Consider the following 17,293-nt stretch of genomic DNA (forward strand, 5'->3'; position numbering starts at 1 on the left):
AGCCCGATCCCTGCAGTCAGACATCCAGCAGTCAGACATCCATTTCACAATCCGGAACCGCTCACCCCTAACCACTCACCTGCCTGCCTGCCTGCTCACCCCTAACCAACTCACCTGCCTGCCTGCCTGCTCACTCCTAACCACTCGCCTGCCTGCCTGCTCAATGTGTGTCATAGTGACCGGTCATTCTGGTCGTTCCAATCATTCCGCCATAACGGTCGCTTAGGCTTTTATATATATAGATTAGAGCAATTGAGAAAAAAGACGTCTTATATCACACACCCATCAATGTGAATATGCATACAAACAAGCATACATATGCTGGAAGGGAGGAAGAAGCAACTCTGTTGTTATCAATCTGCATTAACGCAAAACATTCGCTTGCATACCTGAAAAAAGAGCATCCTCTTACCTGAAGCTCCTGGGCAGCAGATGGGGTGAACAGAGAAACAAATTAAAAGGTCTATTTAAAATAATGATATTAAGGACACTAAAGTGCTTTTCTCTTAGTTTTACCACAATGAACAGTGCTAACAATATATACTTCAGTAGATGCAACTTAAACAAAGGTAAAGGTATATACACCCAAGGGGAAAATCAACATCAAACCAGAAATTCCCAACCTCATAGTGGTAGATGATGGAATTGGGGCAATAAGTCACAAATACAATTTCTGAAACAGCTTTCCCTTTGTGTGGCCAATTTTCTGTCCTCAACACTTTTTGGGGAGGGGGATGACTAAGTATTTGTGAGAAAATTGTGAAATGTCATGGGAAAATGTATCAGGGTCATCAACTGGAACAAAAAGATAGTGTCACCTGATCCTGCTCACCAAGAGAAAGGTGTGTGTGATCATGGTCTCTTCACTGCTGATATGCAGTTAACAGCAAAGACACAGCACCTTGCAAAGATTCTGAAAAGTTCAAGGCCAAACTCTTACCAATATTAGGCAATAAATTATGAGGCAATTTAATGAAAAGAAGTAGATGTAACCAAAAAAACTGACTTTTTTGATAATTGTGTTTTTATCTAGAAGGTAAATATGCTTAACTTTCTCAGATGAGGAAAAACTGAAATTATTCACCAATGATAGTACAAAGGAATGGACATTGAGACACTGCTAGAAGCTTTATTTAGGTTACCTCACTAAATGCTCATATCTACTCTATAGACAGGTATTATCATACCCATTGAGTATCTGAGAAAGCCAAGAGAAATTGCATGCTCATGGTCATACAGTGAGTGAGGTCAGTGGCAGAGCTATAATTCAAAGTTGGACCTTGCCTGGCTCCAAAGCCTTGCACTTTTTACACTACCCCTCATAAGCATGACAGCATCCCTTATTGTATCTTAGTGAGATGTGGTTAAAACTTTTTCACATGGTTTATTTTATTTGGGTACATATTATACTTTCATACTCTTGAGTGTCTATGAAATCTTAATTATATAAGATAAAGTCATCACTGTGATGTAGTTCTTGTTGGCTAGGACAACATAGAGAATACCAGTAGTATTCATTACTTTTTGTCCCTGACAAACATTAGTGTCATAGTTATTTTCAAGTGATGGGCATCTCAGATTTTTCTTCCTTTATTTTGATAGGAATTAAATTTGTGAGTTGTTCTGAAACTGTGTCTGATTCTCCTGTTAGGTCAAATTATATAACATGTTTTTCTTTGATTGACTTTAGAAAATGATGTGTGTCTTGCAAGGTCAATATTTCCCTCTTTAGTTTTATTTTCAGAGTGAAGAGGATGCCTGAGCTTGAATTCTAGCCTAGGAGAGAAGATGGGGTTAGCTGTTCAGGCCAGGGAACTCATGTTGTGACATTCCATGTAGCTCTGGCTCAGAGATATTCAAAACCATTATATTTCATGGAAGACTTAAAACAATCATCACCACAGTTCGAGATTGATATCTTTATTACTAATTGTGATGAACAGTCAGAAAATTCTGCACTACTTTCTACTGGTTCTAGAACAACTCAAGGTGAGAAGCTGACACTTATTTTAAAGTTGCTTTGCAGTAAGTGCCTTTAGCTCTTTACATACTGTGCTGCAAAACTTGTGTCCAGGAAAAGATTGGTAAAGAAAATACTGTTCCTTCTGAGGATGTGATTCTCCCTTGCTGGCACAGATATCTAGGGTCATCAGTGGCCAAAGGGACAAAAGCATATAGCCCCTTGGCCTCACCTTGATATAAAAGAGTTGGTCAGCAGTCACCCTTTTAGGGAAGGTAAGAAGTTAATTACGGTAAGAAGTTGGTTAAGTTAGGAGGTGCCGTTCCACTATAGGAGATGATAAACTTTGAATCTGGGCCTCTGCTTTAACTTTCAGTATAGCAGAAAGCCCTTTCTTTGGGAAATAGACTGTGTACAGTTACATGTGAGCTCAAGCATGTTGACTAACACCAGGAGCTGACCTGGTACCAGGGGTATCCGGCATTTTCACACATACCAATCTCCCTTTAGTGAATTTTGTTTCCACCTTTTGAGGCAAAGGATTACAACTCAACTGGAACACCCCCCAAACTATCAAAATGAGAGCAAAGGGATGATGTGTTGCCTTCCAATCCCAGATTTCAAAAATATGATTCATAACTGAAAGCATCTTATGACCATACTTGTCATCCAAATACACAAATCTGGCTTTGCCTATTGAGACTTGAGTTAAGCTGCTCCAACTGTGGGGAAAACCTGCCACCCATCTACATCAGAGCCAGAAAACTCTCCTGTGCCCTCCATCCTGTTTTGAGTTCTAATGACCTCATCAGGCAGCACAAAGGCCCCAGAGGCCTCAGGCTCCTGGCTGATTTTGTCGTAGGCAAAATAAGAATTAGAGCAATTTCATGTTTATAAGCATTAAATGCTCTGCTTGTTTTAGCCAGGTACCAGCAAACAGGTTCAAAACTTGAATATTTTGTGTGTGTGTGTGTGTGTGTGTGTGTGTGTTTAAAGCTCACTGTTGGACTTACACACAGCCTTTGTATGGTCATCAGCAGTCAAATTATGGCCATTTAAAAATAATCTGGCAGCATTGGCTGTGGGCTCAGACAGGAAGGGTGTGGTAACTTGTGCCAAAGTGAAGCTGCTGAACTTGGAATACGTTGATTTAAAATAAAGTTTACAGCTTTTCAATGAAAGACGCAGTTATAAAAATTCATTATTTAGTAGGTAAAAAGAAACTTTGTTAGTCAAGTGGGTTATTTTTAGATAAAGTACTATACCTCTCCGTCCTCTAGTTCTACATCCAGGAAATCGAAGTCTCTAAAGACTCTGAACTGTTGCTCACTGTTTGTGTCATCCATGTTCTCTGGTTCTCGGGCACCATCCTCGGAAGATACCAAGCTCGTCTGATGCTCCAGCAGGTCCAAGTCCCCACATGATGAAAAAATTACCTACAAATCCAAAAAGTCCCGTCCTGAGAAACCATCTCCCTCTGGTTGTTTGTGCTACAAAAAAACCCCATCACTGGCTCTTCATCACACTGTTTCCAGTACACACCTAATTCCTCAGGCAGATATTTTTAGGATGTTATTATTTATGTTGGACAGGTGCCTTCAGATTAAAATTAGTGCAAAGACACAAGTTCATGCACCAGGAAAATGTTTCAAGAGTCAAATGGCTGCTTACTGGCTGAAGACTCGACCCTACCTGGATGTGTATGTGTATGTGTGTGTGTGTGTAGGGGTGTCTGTGCGTGTTTGTGAGACAACTGTGTGTTCACAAATCAGCAGTCAAGACAAGTTCCACTGTTTCTGAACTGACTGAGGTTGGTACTTGTACATACTCACACACAGATGACACACAGTGTCACACAATATTTTTAGGATTCCCAATGCCAAGATAAGCTATTATAGAATGAACTATGAGAGCAAGGAATTAACCCTTTCAGAGATAAACCAGGAACTGGAAAGGAATAAGAAACAGAAGCCAAAAGGTATAATACTTGCTCATTTGAACTACAGAAGTGTAGCTGAGCAACCATGCTCATAATTTACACTTAAATTCCTAACCTATTGATTTAACAAAACAAGACTTTTTCTATTAAAAAATTTAATACAGTAATATTTTAAAATTAAAATTTTTGTTTGAGGTCTTTTTGCTGGGTCATCTTAACAGAACTTTGTAGAAATAATAAGCTACAAATGAAGCTAAATGTTTTGTTATTCAGCCTTTCCTGAATACAGATTGATATTAAATAAAGTGAACAGGATTCTTATTTAACTGTTACAACATCCAGTCATCCTTGAAAAGTAGGCAATCATTTAGAAGAATTTAAATACACAAATGTCTATCAAAAGTAAAAGAATGAGAGGATTTACAGGTACTTTTTTTCTCCAGTATTTCAGGACAGTCATTATTTCTTATGTGTTTACGTGATACAGTTTGTGCAGGTATTAGGGCATGTAAGACAGACAACACAGAGGGCCAGTCAACTGGTGAGAGACAAGATGAGAATTCTGGCTTCCTCAGTTGTGCTGCTGCTCTTACTTGTAACATCCTCCAGGTAAACATTTCCAGCCAGAAAGGCATCAGCACAGAAACAGGAGGTTCGGATCTGAAGGAGGAAGTGCCACCTGCTAAGGCAGTAAGAAATGGCCCTGGCTGGCAGAACTGCATTGCGAAGGCCAAGTGCTCCTGTTTCTCTCCCTTGGGAGCTTGGAGGCTCCACCTGTTCTAGCCACTGTCATCTTGTTCCCTCTGCCCTAAATAATGTCACAGGGGTAGCAACAAACCCACTGATCACTAACACCAAAATGGTGACTTCAATGGAGGCCAAGCTGAGCTAATAACTGGCTAGGGCACATTGCCAGACAGTCAAAAAAATACCTGGTGAAGTCAGACTCTGAGATTTTTATTGCTTTTGCTACAACAGATTCCCATACACAATTTGAATTTTCTAAATTTTAGAAGGGCTTCAGAAGCTAACTTCTAATACTTTAGTTATTCATATATTTCAAAGCCTGATGGCATGGTTTTAAAAAACTGTAACATCAGTGGAAATTTACATGAGAAAAAACATGATAACATATCATTATTTTCACCTTTACTGTGAATAAAATAATAACATCACAGTAAGAGTTGTGTGTACAGAATAAAATTATATCCAAAAGGAATGTGTATCATATTTGGTGGTGCAGTAAGCTGGGCATTTTTATTTAAAAAATTAAGAAGTTTTAAAAATTGAAAATAACTGAGTATTTATTTACAGAAAGCCTGGAGCAAATAGCCAACAAAATCTTTCATAGTTTCTGAATTAAGATGAGACTAAAAACCATGCTGTGGGGAGAAATGATGTAGGGGTTTGATCTAGATGGTAGATATTATACTTGTAATTCATAGGTAAATCTTCTAAACTTGTTTTGACCAAAGGTAAAAACAGACCAAAGTAAAAAAGAAATGATACCAAAATACATGTGATATGTGCTAGAACTTACTGATGGATTTTTGCTCAATCCTACTTCTTGGCCACACAGAGAAAGGACATGCACCAACTTCTCTTTTGTCCTCTTCTGGAAAAGAAACACACAGGCAGATTATAATCATGGCATCTTGTGACCAGATCTGCTCTTATACATAGGGCTATCATACTGGAAATGTGACCAGTGAGAACTGAGATGTAAAATGCACACAGACGTGGCATGAAAAAAGAATGTAGAACATTGAATTAATAATTGTGAAATATTGATTACATGTTGAAATAATATTTTAGACATATTTGGTTAAGTAAAATATGTTATAAATTCATTTTACCTGTTTGTTTTAATTTTTTAAAAAAGGTGACTATTAGAACATTTAGAGTGAGGGTCACCTTCTATTTCTATGATACAGTATTGATCTAAGTTTTCCCAAGGTGGGGGATCAGGGTCTGAAAATCAACCTCAAGATTCTTTAGTAGATATTCATCCCTTTCCTTTATAATCTTTCTTATATGCTACAACTTTCAGCATTAGCAATGCTTTCCTTAAATATAAATTAAATCTATTATGTTAACAGCCCAAACCTATTTTCCTTAAAGAGGAGACTAACTTTACTTTGTGCAGAATTAAAAAAACTCAATTATTTGCAAGCTGTATTAAATATGTTCAATTTATTTTTCCTAAAGTTAAACAACTTTAGTTCCTTTTTGTGTTCTCCATACACCTCATGTTTTAGCACCTTAAGCAAGCAGATTCTTCTGTAAGACATCACATTTTCCAGTAACACAGATCAACTAGGTCTCAGAATGAATGGTAGTTTGAGAATAAAATTAAAGAGTGTCCAGAGCCTTAAAAATATTCATGTACTACAGAATTGCTTTCAAAGCAATCTTCCTGATCTTTCTAGAATGATCTTTCCCTTTTTAATCTGATTTACACTTATGTGGCGACTGCTAGGAGGCCAACGTCACTCATAGACTTTCTCCTTAATGGAACTCAGTTTGCTGCATCCTTCTTTCCAAGTTATAGAAGAGACACTCAATACAGTGTCTTTTCAGTGTTGAAAGATATTGAAGCAAGGCAAGAGATTTGTAAGCTCTTTTCCTAAGTTTTAGTGGGAATTTTATAATCTCAGGAAGAAATCGATATTGAGGAACATGGAATGGGCTGTGCATTTCTTTCTCTTTGCCAAATCAGTGGACACTCACTGATGACCAGCTGTGTTCCAGCAGGTACTGCTATGTGATCCATTTCCTCAACCTTTAGGAGTGAAAGTGAGTCCTACTGGGTGAACAGTATTTTTCCTGCCTAGTGCTCACTTGGTCTTCATTTTATCTTGGGGACAGCCGCTATCCCTGTAAGTGGGGTTCTGCCTCCCTCACATAAGCTGCAAATCCTTTTTCTTTCTTTTTTCATTATAACTTAAAAAATTATTTATTTAATTTTTAATCTTTATTGTTGAGAATATTACAAATATCCCTCCCTTTCACACCCCTCCTTTCCCTCCTCCACCTGCATCCTCCCACCCTGCCCCAGGCCTTCACCACCCTATTGCTTATGTCCATGGGTAATGCATATATGCATATAAATTCTTTGGTTAATCTACCCTCCCACCCTCACCTCTGACTTCCCTCTGAGATTTGTCAGTCTGTTCAATGTTTCCATGCCTCTGGTTCTATTTTATTCATCAGTTTATTTTTATTCATTAGATTCATTTTGATTTTTAGGTTAAGTTGTTGATAGATATATATTTATTGCCATTTTATTGTTCATATTTTTATTTTTTAAAAAAATTTTCTACTTAAAAAGACCCTTCAACATTTCATGTAATACTGGTTTGATGTTGATGAACTCCTTAAGCTTTTTCTTATCTGTGAAGCTCTTTATCTGACCTTCAATTCTAAATGATAGCTTTTCTGAGTAGAGTAATCCTGGTTGTAGGTTCTTGCTTTTCATCACTTTGAATATTTCTTGCCACTCCTTTCTGGCCTCAAAATTTCTGTTGAGAAATCAGCTGACAGTCATATGGGTCCTGCCTAACTAAACTGCTTTTCTCTTGCTGCTTTTAAGATTCTCTCTTTGTCTTTAACCCTTGGCATTTTAATTATGATGTGTCTAGGTGTGGTCCTCTTTAGGTTCATCTTGTTTGGGATTCTCTGCAATCCTGGACTTGTATGTCTATTTCTTTCACCAGTTAGGGGAAGTTTTCTGTCATTATTTCTTTAAATAGGCTTTTGATTTCTTGCTCCCTCTCTTCTACTTCCAGCACCCTCATGGATGTTAGTACACTTGAAGTTGTCCCAGAGGCTCCTTACATCATCTTCATATTTTTGGATTCTTTTTTCTTTTTGCTCTTCTGATTAGATGTTTTTTTGATTCCTCATATTCCAAATTGCTGATTTGATTCTCAGGGCCCAGTGGCTCAGCCTCCCCATTATGTGTACCTCTGTGTGGACTCTGTGCACTGTTTTGTTGTAGTTGAGCCTCGATTGCTGTTGGTAAAATTGGGAGGGATTGACCCCCAGGCCAATTGGCTGTGAGGATCAGGGGCTACCACAGTAGAAAAACTTCTATACAGGTGACACCCCTATGGAGAAAGACCTGCTTCATGGGGGTTTGGTGCTTACTGAGTCTTCCCCTTGAGTTTGTGGTTCATGGGTGTGGTAGAATTATAATCTGGCATGATCTGAAGCTGTTCACGAGGTGCACTGGTTCTGGGACCTCACTGGAAATGAAAAGTTAGCCACTGCCTATGTCCTGCTTGGGACTACCCAGTATAAGCTACAAAGTGACCTGCAGATGGCTGCTACTTATGTTGGGCTTAGAGATAACCAGGAGAGGCCAAGCTGGGAAGCAAGGCAAGCTGCTGCTAGTGCTGGGCCTGGGGCCACTTATTGAGATGTATGGTGCACAGAGTCCAGATGCTGCTTGTTTGAGAGATTTTAGGAACATTTGAAGCCTGAGCCAGGACAGGCCATTCTATAGAAAAGCCATTGCAAACAGCTTGGGTGGGGCTGCATATTGGGTGGGGTGGGATCTTAGGGAATCACCAGGGTGGTGCAAATAGTGATCACCAGGGTGGTGCAAACAGTGATGGAGACTCAGATATGGCACCTGCCAGTTAGCTTTGTGGGGGTGGTGGGAGGTCTTAGCATTTTTGTCTGAGAGAAAGCTACCCTGAGTTTTTGCCCTGGTGCCAGATAATTTAGTTCCTCCCTGTATGTCCCTGAATCCTTTCAAGCTGCTGCCCCAGTATTGGAGCTCAGAGGGAGTGAGTCTGAGTAAGTCTGTGTACCAGCCTTTTAAGAGGAACACCTGGGACTCCAGCAACCCTCTGTGTCACTCGGCCACAATTCACACTGGTTTTTATAGCCCAAAGTTATGGGACTTCTCTTTCCAGCACTGGAACCACGTGGTCTGGTGTGGGGCTGGGACCCCTTGCTCCTCACGGGAGGCCTCCACAATCAAGGTATCCCTCCTGATTAAACCACATGTGGATGTCAGCCCAGCTCATTCCAAGCTTCCACCCCTCCCATCAGTCTCAATGTGCTTTCTTCTTTAATTCTCTAGTTGTAGGATTTCCATTCAGCCAGGTTTCAGGCAGTTCTGAATGATAGTTCTGTATTTTAGTTGTAATTTTGATGTGGTTGTGGGAGGATGTGAGAACCAGTGCTTATCTATGCTGCTATCTTGGTTCCTATCTCTCCTGCAAGTCCTTTTTCTAATTGCTATTAGTGTGGTCAGGGAAAGGCTCCATCCTTCTGAAATCAGCAGAGCCAAAGACCATGGAAATCTAAGAAGAGCCTGCATGAGAATGATGTCAACAGAGAGGAAAGCAGTGCCAGCCTGGGAAGAGAGGGTAGAGACAGTGAGTAGGAGAGAGAATCTAGGGATCCAGTTTCTGAATTGGTATACTAGAATCCAGCTGTGCTTGAAGCTAAGACACATAAGTTAATAAATTCCTTTTCCACTTAAGGTATTTTTCATTGGGCTTCTGTCATATGTAACCAAAAGAGCCCTATGAAGCAGGGTTTTACTTAATTGTGCAATGACATTGACACAGTAATGGAGGCACTTATGGAGTGAATACTCTTAGGCTGTGATAACAGAGAGACCTGGCAGCTAGCTGCTTTGCTCTGTGTTATACAGACTGTGCAGCACAGGGACCATGAGTGGAGAGCATGCATAGAGGACAATAGCCAGAATTTCACTGGATGTGCAGCCATCATAGAGAACTAATTGAAAGAATGAAGGTTGTATTATTTGGAGAACAGAGGACTCATTTGGGTAAGTGGCAGAGGGGGCAGGGCTTCTTTAAATGTTGGAAGGACCACCACATGAAAGAGATCAGATTTCACTTTCTAAGCCTTTAAGACAAGCGGCCCACAACAAATATTTTTGTGGCCCAGTCAATATAACGGTTGTAAGAAATGTTTTAATAAAAATTTCATAACTTAATTTTTACAATATCCTGTTATACATAATTATTAATAGTGAACTATGATGTTCGGTAATGACTGATTACTATAATTGTGTTGCACTCATTTCCCTTATGTGCCTTATGTGCAGGTGCACCATTTCTCTCCACTAATACTAGCAGTGAATATTTTAGCAGCCGATTGCCATGTCATTAGTCCTGTACTGACTTATTTGGTGTGCGCGATAGGAAATATTTCGCTTTCAGAAAACAAGAAAAATAGGTTTATTTTCATTATGCTTATTAATTTGCGCAGTTATTCAGTGTCTGGTAAGTTAATGTTCAAGAAAAAATATCAATTTCTATTAAAATGTTCTATTATTTTATATTAATGATTACTTATTTATTTTAGCCCTTCTATTCAGCATGTCTCTATTGAAATAAACCTACGTTTCTAGGAAAATTGAAGCTTTTGTTTTTTTGCGACCCACATAAATTTAAACCTTGTTTATTTGGCCCGTGTTAGCCTTTGAGTTTGTCATGCTTGTTTTAAGAGGATAGGACTAGTGAATCAAATCAACAAAGTGTCAGACTCTAATTCCCTGTAAGGAGCTGTTCACATAGAAAATGGGTTCCCTTGTAATGCTGTTAAGATCCTTACCACTGGTGTCGATGCCTGACGGGCAAGGTCAGGATGATGAGTGGAGAAATCCCTTATCTCATGGACCATTGGCTCAGTCAGTCCCCAGGTTCCCCTCCAATCCTACAAGTCCAGGATTCTATACCTGAGAATACTGGGGTCTCTTCCAGCTCACAGGAACAAGGACATTGGAGTTGGAGCCTGATGAGGTGGAGGATGTGCTCCGGGTGACAGCCATAGTCCTGGGCTTCCCATCTCGGCCAGAAGAGTTCTGCAGTTCATCATATCGCCTCCCAATGATTGGCGTCTTAGAAAGGACACAAAGCATATGTTCTTCTATCTCATTAACACTTCTTTGGTGTATGGAATTGCTCTACCCTGCAGCAACCAAGAACTGCTTATTTGAATAAAAATTACAGAAGTTCAATGTTACAAGTAGGCTCATTTTCCTGATGTTCAAATACATAGTCTGAGTCATTTTGCATCTTCAATATGCTCCCACTCTTTTTAGCAGCTGAAAACAAATCCAACTGGTTGTTCTTAAACATTCTTTAGAAACCACTGATAAAGGAAAACATTCAGGAAAACAAAGTCAGTTGTCAGGTGTTTAAGCTTGAAAGAATTTCTTGTAGACATAACATGAGACCAAAAGTCCTGCTCTAGCTGGTTTTGCTCAGTGGTTAGAGTGTTGACCACTGGACTGAAGGGCTTTGGGTTCAATTTCAGTCAAGGGCATGTACCTCGCTTGGTTGCAGGCTCAATTTCCGCCCCAGTCAGGGCATGTGAGGGAGTCAACTAACCAATGTGTCTCTCTCACATCGATGTTTCTCTCTCTCTGTATTTCCCCCTCCCTTCCACTCTTTCTGAAAATAAATGGGGAAAAAATATCCTCAGGTGAGGATTAACAACAAGAAAAGACAAAAAGTCCTTTCCTTCTTCCCAACCTTTATATACTAAATTATTTAAACATTTATTTAAGTTATTTATATCTTTTCAATTATGTAAATGAATGAGGTCAGGGCCAGGTACTTGGGCACCACTTTAGAAATTTCATTTCCTGAGAGTCTTGGAGTGGTTGTGGGCAGTGTGTCCCAGGCTTTAGTGCCAAAGAGGTGTCCTGCACAGAGATCATTTCATGGGCCTACACCTGGGGGCAGCAGAAGCCAATAGGTGATTCTACACCAAGGCCCATCATTTTGGAATAGCTGGGTCTCTTGGGTGTGCAGCTGACTGGCTGCATGTTTTCTGTACCTCTTTGGAGCAGAATAAGCTGAAGTCAAAGAGTAAAAATAGCTTTTCCCTTTTAGCAATGTAAAAAATGCACAAAGCGTAGTTTCAGCTTTGGGGGCTTATGGGTCATGGGGTAAGAGACACAGGAAAGTGAAGTATTTTTACATGTTAGAGTAAAATGGTTAAGTACAGGTCTCCAGAAGGCTTATTCCTGAACTGGCAGGTAAATCTGACTATTATCTGCCTTCTCTTTTCCCCCGAACTCTTTAGCTTGGTTCACTCGTCCTCCCATCCCCCATTCCACACACTCCCCTCTCCCCAAAGGTAAGAATTTAGATAATTTTGCAGTTTAAATAGCAGTATGGCTCGGGGAAACTATAAAGGCAAATTCTGTATTCCTGCAAATCTCAGTCATTAGCTGGTCTGGGAACAAGGTCGCCAATATAGAGAAAAGACAGGACAGTTGTCAGACAAAGAATGAGTTAGGTTTAAAATGCTGAAGATCATTCCTTTTATAGTTAACTTTTTAGAAATCAGTTTTTATATAACCAAGGCTAGCTTCTATTTTTAAAAGCTGTCAATTGAGAGCCCCAGTGAATATGATACTCCACATGTTCTTAAAAAACAAGCTAAGTCAGGGGTTAGAAGGAAGTCTCCATTGGAAGTAAACATACAGTTAGTTTCTCTTGCTCAAGGCACCTACTTGTGATCTTTGTACTATATATTAATGCTAAAGTTTACAGAAACAGTTAACATACCTCTGAAATGTCAAAGTGAAAGTCCAGAGTTTTCCCTGGTAATTCCTTAGAAGCACTGGTCCATACTCGATGTATTTCTATCTTTGACAGGTCACTGTGCTGGTAGGAAGGCAAAATGAGGCTGGCCGACCGAGAAACCACCAGCTTCAAGATATTCAGAGCTTCTCTCCAGTGAACACTCTGAGGGAAATAAAACATTCAATGGTTAATAGTAATTTCATTTTTAAAAACTGATAATGCTAGTTATGGAAATGTCTCATGACCATTTAGAATTCATGGATTTAAAACAGTGCAGGAAATTCATAAAAACGCTATTTATATCGAAGATGACCTACATTTAGGAAACAGGCAAATAAAAAAAGACCACTTTTGTCCATATTCAAATAAATGCATTTTAAAATAAAGTACCATTTTTGCTCATGTGGTGCCTCTTTAATCTGAAAAACAAGGAGCAAAAAAACAAAACAAAACCCCCCAAACAATCCTGAATGCATTTATGCTACTGATCACTCACTCTCAAAATTCTCCCACCCCCAGTTTCCAGTATTCCTTAGTCCTTCTCCTACTTCTCAGGCTCTTCCCACCCATTTGTTCCTGGGCACATGGTCTCTGCCCTCAACTCTTCTCTTTCACTCCATATCTTCCTCATGACCTAACCCAGGAATCTGGGTGCCATTCTTAACTCCTTTCTGCCCCTCCCTTCTGATAATGTGTTTCCTCCTCACCATTCCTGATGGCACTGGCTCAGTTAAATCTCTCCACCCTCTGCCTGGACTATTTCAATGACCTCTTAACTGGTCTCCCTGCTGGCAGTCTCTACTTATGCCCATCAGACCCATCCCAGCTACTGTGGTCTTTCTAGAAATCTTCAGACCATGCCACTTCCCTGTCTATGTTCCTTCTAGGCCCCCCTCTGGTGAACTCTGAGCAGGACCTACAGGGTGATCTCCCTTAGGCCACCCCTGGAGCTCCCCAAAGCAGGCCAGGTCCCTTAGCCTCTGTGCCTTTACTCATGCTAGTCCCTTGTTCTAGAATGACCTTCCTCTCTTTATTGGCTTATCAGACTCCTATCTTCCTATAAAACTCACTTTGTTTTACCATCTTTGTCTCCCTGACAATCCCCAGGCTGACTGAAGTCCTTTTCCCACACAAAAAAATTTTTGAACATAGGATTGGAGGAAGATGGCTGCCAACGGGAAGGCAAACTGTAAGATAGTGTGAGAGGGAGAGAATGAAAGGAGAGCGTGTGGACGTACGAGGAGTGTATATTTGTGGGTGAGGGACAGCTATACTCCAAGGGACTGTTGGGGACTGCCGGAATGGGCTCCCCTGACCAGGGCAGCCTCCACTGCTGCTGAAATCTCTCTCCCGGAGCGACCAACTCTGTTGCAGAGACCACACCATCTTGAAGGGGAGAGTGACTGTTATCAGAAGCCTATACAGCTCGGGTCTCTACAACCACAACACCCAGCAACCAGCTGCGAACCCAGGAACACTGGATCTCTAGCAGCGTAAATACAAGAACTTGGATGAGATCTGTATCTTCTCACGGAAAGGTCAGATTTCGCCTAGGAAAAGGTGAGGTCTGTGATCCAGGCAGGAGAGAGAAACACGTGAATGGGATCTAGAGGTTTGAGGAAGTCTGCGCCCCACAAAACCGGTGACCGTTGGGGCTAGCATGACCTGCGAATATGGAAGGGGATCCGCAGGGCTACTGGCAGAAGGGAACTCTAAACATCGACCCATAGTGGGACTGGGCACAAAAGAGCACCCTAAAACCTATCCTACTCAGACTATTCTAAAAAATTCAAGAGGAAGGCATACTTCCAAGTGCTTTCGATGAAGTCAGCATTACCTTAATTACAAAACCAGATAACGACACCACAAAAAAAGAGGCTAATATCCTTGATGAACATAGATGCTAAAATCCTCAACAAAATTCTAGCAAATCGGATTCAGCAATGCATCAGAAAGATCATACACCATGACCAAGTGGGATTTATTCCAGGGATGCAAGGATGGTACAATATCCTCAAATCAATAAATGTGATACATCATGTAAACAAACTGAGGGACAAAAATCATATAATCATATCAATTGATGCAGAAAAAGCATTTGACAAAGTCCAACACCCTTTCTTGATAAAAACTCTCAGCAAAGTGGGAATAGAGGGATCATACCTCAACATAATAAAAGCCATATATGATAAACCCACAGCCAACATCATACTCAACGGGCAAAAACTAAACTCATTTCCACTAAGAACAGGAACAAGACAAGGATGCCCACTTTCACCACTCCTGTTTGACATAATACTAGAAGTACTAGCCATAGCGGTCAGACAAGAAAAAGAAATAAAAGGCATCCAAATTGGAAAAGAAGAACTAAAACTATCCTTATTTGCAGATGACATGATACTATACGTAGAAAACCCCAAAGACTCCATCAAAAAAAAAATACTAGATTAATAAATGAATTTGGCAATGTAGCAGGATACAAAATTAATGCCCAGAAATCCATGGCCTTTTTATACACCAATAATGAACTCACAGAAAGAGAAATAAAAAAAACAATCCCATTTACCATTGTACCAAGAAAATTAAGATACCTAGGAATAAACTTAACCAAGGACGTGAAAGACCTGTACTCAGAAAACTACAGGACATTGAAAAAAGAGATAGAGGAAGACATAAACAAATGGAAGAACATCCCATGTTCATGGATTGGTAGAATCAACATCATTAAAATGTCTATACTACCTAAAGCAATCTGTAGAATCAATGCAATACCTATTAAAAAAACCAGCGGCAAATTTCAAAGGTCTAGACCAGCCGTGGGCAAACTACGGCCCGCGGACCAGACCCAGCCTGTTTGAAATGAATAAAACTATTGAAAAAAAAGACCGTACCCTTTTATGTAATGATGTTTACTTTGAATTTATATTAGTTCACACAAACACTCCATCCATGCTTTTGTTCCGGCCCTCCGGTCCAGTTTAAGAACCCATTGTGGCCCTCAAGTCAAAAAGTTTGCCCACCCCTGGTCTAAACTCTCCAAAAACTCATATGGAATAAAAAAAGACCCCAAATAGCCACAGCTGTCCTGGGAAAGCAGAACAAAGTTGGAGGGATCACAATACCAGACATCAAACTATATTACCAAGCCACAGTTCTCAAAACTGTCTGGTACTGGCACAAGAACAGTCATATAGACCAATGGAACAGAAGAGAGGATCCAGAAATTGACCCAAGCCATTATACTCAATTAATATTTCATAAAGGAGGCAAGAGCATACAATGGAGTCAAGACAGTCTCTTCAATAAATGGTGCTAGGAAATTTGGTCTGATACATGCAAAAAAATGAAACTAGATAACCAACTTACACCATACACAAAAACAAACTCAAAATGGCTAAAGGACTTGAATGTAAGACAGGAAACTATAAAAACCCTAAAGACTCCATAGGCAGCAAAATTGCAGACATATGTCATAGCAATATCTTTACAGTCACAGATCCTAGGTCAAGAGAGACTAAGAAGAAAATAAACAAATGGGACTACATCAAAATAAAAAGCTTCTACACAGCAAAAGAAACCATCAATGAAACAACAAGAAAGCCCACTGAATGGGAGAACATATTCATCAATGTTATCTCTGATAAGGGTTTAATCTCCAACATTTACAGAGAACTCATACAACTTAACAAAAGGAAGATAAACAGCCCCATCACAAAATGGGCAAAGGACCTAAATAGACACTTTTCAAAAGAGGACATTCCGAAAGCCAAGAGACACATGAAAACATGCTCAAAGTCACTAATCATCCGAGAGATGCAAATCAAAACAACAATGAGGTACCACCTCAGACCTGTCAGAATGGCTATCATCAACAAATCAACAAATGACAAGTGCTGGAGAGGATGTGAAGAAAAAGGAACCCTCCTTCACTGCTGGTGGGAATGCAGACTGGTGCAGCCACTGTGGAAAACAGTATGGCATTTCCTCAAAAATTTAAAAGCGGAACTGCCATTTGACCCAGTAATACCACTTCTAGGAATATATCCCAAGAAAACAGAAACACCAATCAGAAAGGATATATGCATCCCTTTGTTCACAGCAGCACAATTTATAATAGCTAAGATTTGGAAATAGCCTAAATGCCCATCAGCAGATGAGTGAATTAGAAAACTATGGTACATCTACACAGGGAATACTATGCTGCTATAAAAAAGAAGGAATTCTTACCATTTGCAGCAGCATGGATGGAACTGGAGAGCATTATGCTAAGTGAAATAAGCCAGGCAGTGAAAGAAAAATACCACATGATCTCACTCATTTATGGATAATAAAGAACATTATAACCTAATGAACAAAAAAAATAGATACAGAGGCAGAGATGCATCGAATAGACTGTCAAATTACAGTGGGAAGGCTGGGGAGTCTTGGGGGTTTGGGGTAAGAGATCAATCAAAGGACTTATATGCATGCATATAAGCATAACCAATGGACACAAGACACTGGGGGGTGGGGGTGGGGTAAGGGCATGTGCCTGGTGGTAGGGGAGGCCAGGGACGGTCAATGGAGAAAAAAAAGGAGACATATGTACTACTATTTGTAATAACTTAAGAAAATAAAATTAAAAATTTTTTTTGAACATTCATAAACCAATTTGATAAAAGCTATTATTATTATTTGCCTAGGCTTTGGGATAAAAGCACATGATATAAAACATATTTCCTTTGCTGTTCAGTTTGCACAAGAGAGGTCACATTTTGAGAGTGAAATTAGCTACTATTTAAGATATCTAGTACCAGAGATGGCCCATAG

At 39.9% G+C, this 17,293-nt stretch overlaps 1 protein-coding gene across 23 annotated transcripts in view; it reads right to left on the minus strand.

Annotated features, from left to right (window-relative positions):
* Positions 1–17,293, minus strand: part of FRY (FRY microtubule binding protein) — a 611,006-nt gene that overhangs the window by 91,248 nt on the left and 502,465 nt on the right. For 18 of the 23 annotated variants that reach the window (XR_004966082.1, XR_004966083.1, XR_004966081.1 and 15 more), the window contains 5 exons: positions 12,467–12,646; positions 10,624–10,785; positions 5,440–5,514; positions 3,226–3,396; positions 413–421 (listed from right to left, as the gene is read on the minus strand). Coding sequence is in view for 20 of the 23 variants with exons in the window: in XM_036299692.1 (XP_036155585.1) it covers positions 413–421; positions 3,226–3,396; positions 5,440–5,514; positions 10,624–10,785; positions 12,467–12,646 (597 nt within the window). In the remaining 3 variants the exon portion in view is untranslated. The remainder of the gene's footprint in view (positions 1–412; positions 422–3,225; positions 3,397–5,439; positions 5,515–10,623; positions 10,786–12,466; positions 12,647–17,293) is intronic. The other 5 variants (XM_036299680.1, XM_036299688.1, XM_036299689.1 and 2 more) reach the window with 4 other exon arrangements.

The sequence above is a fragment of the Myotis myotis genome, unplaced genomic scaffold (assembly GCF_014108235.1).
Source record: "Myotis myotis isolate mMyoMyo1 unplaced genomic scaffold, mMyoMyo1.p scaffold_m19_p_3, whole genome shotgun sequence".
Taxonomy (NCBI): Eukaryota; Metazoa; Chordata; class Mammalia; order Chiroptera; family Vespertilionidae; genus Myotis; species Myotis myotis.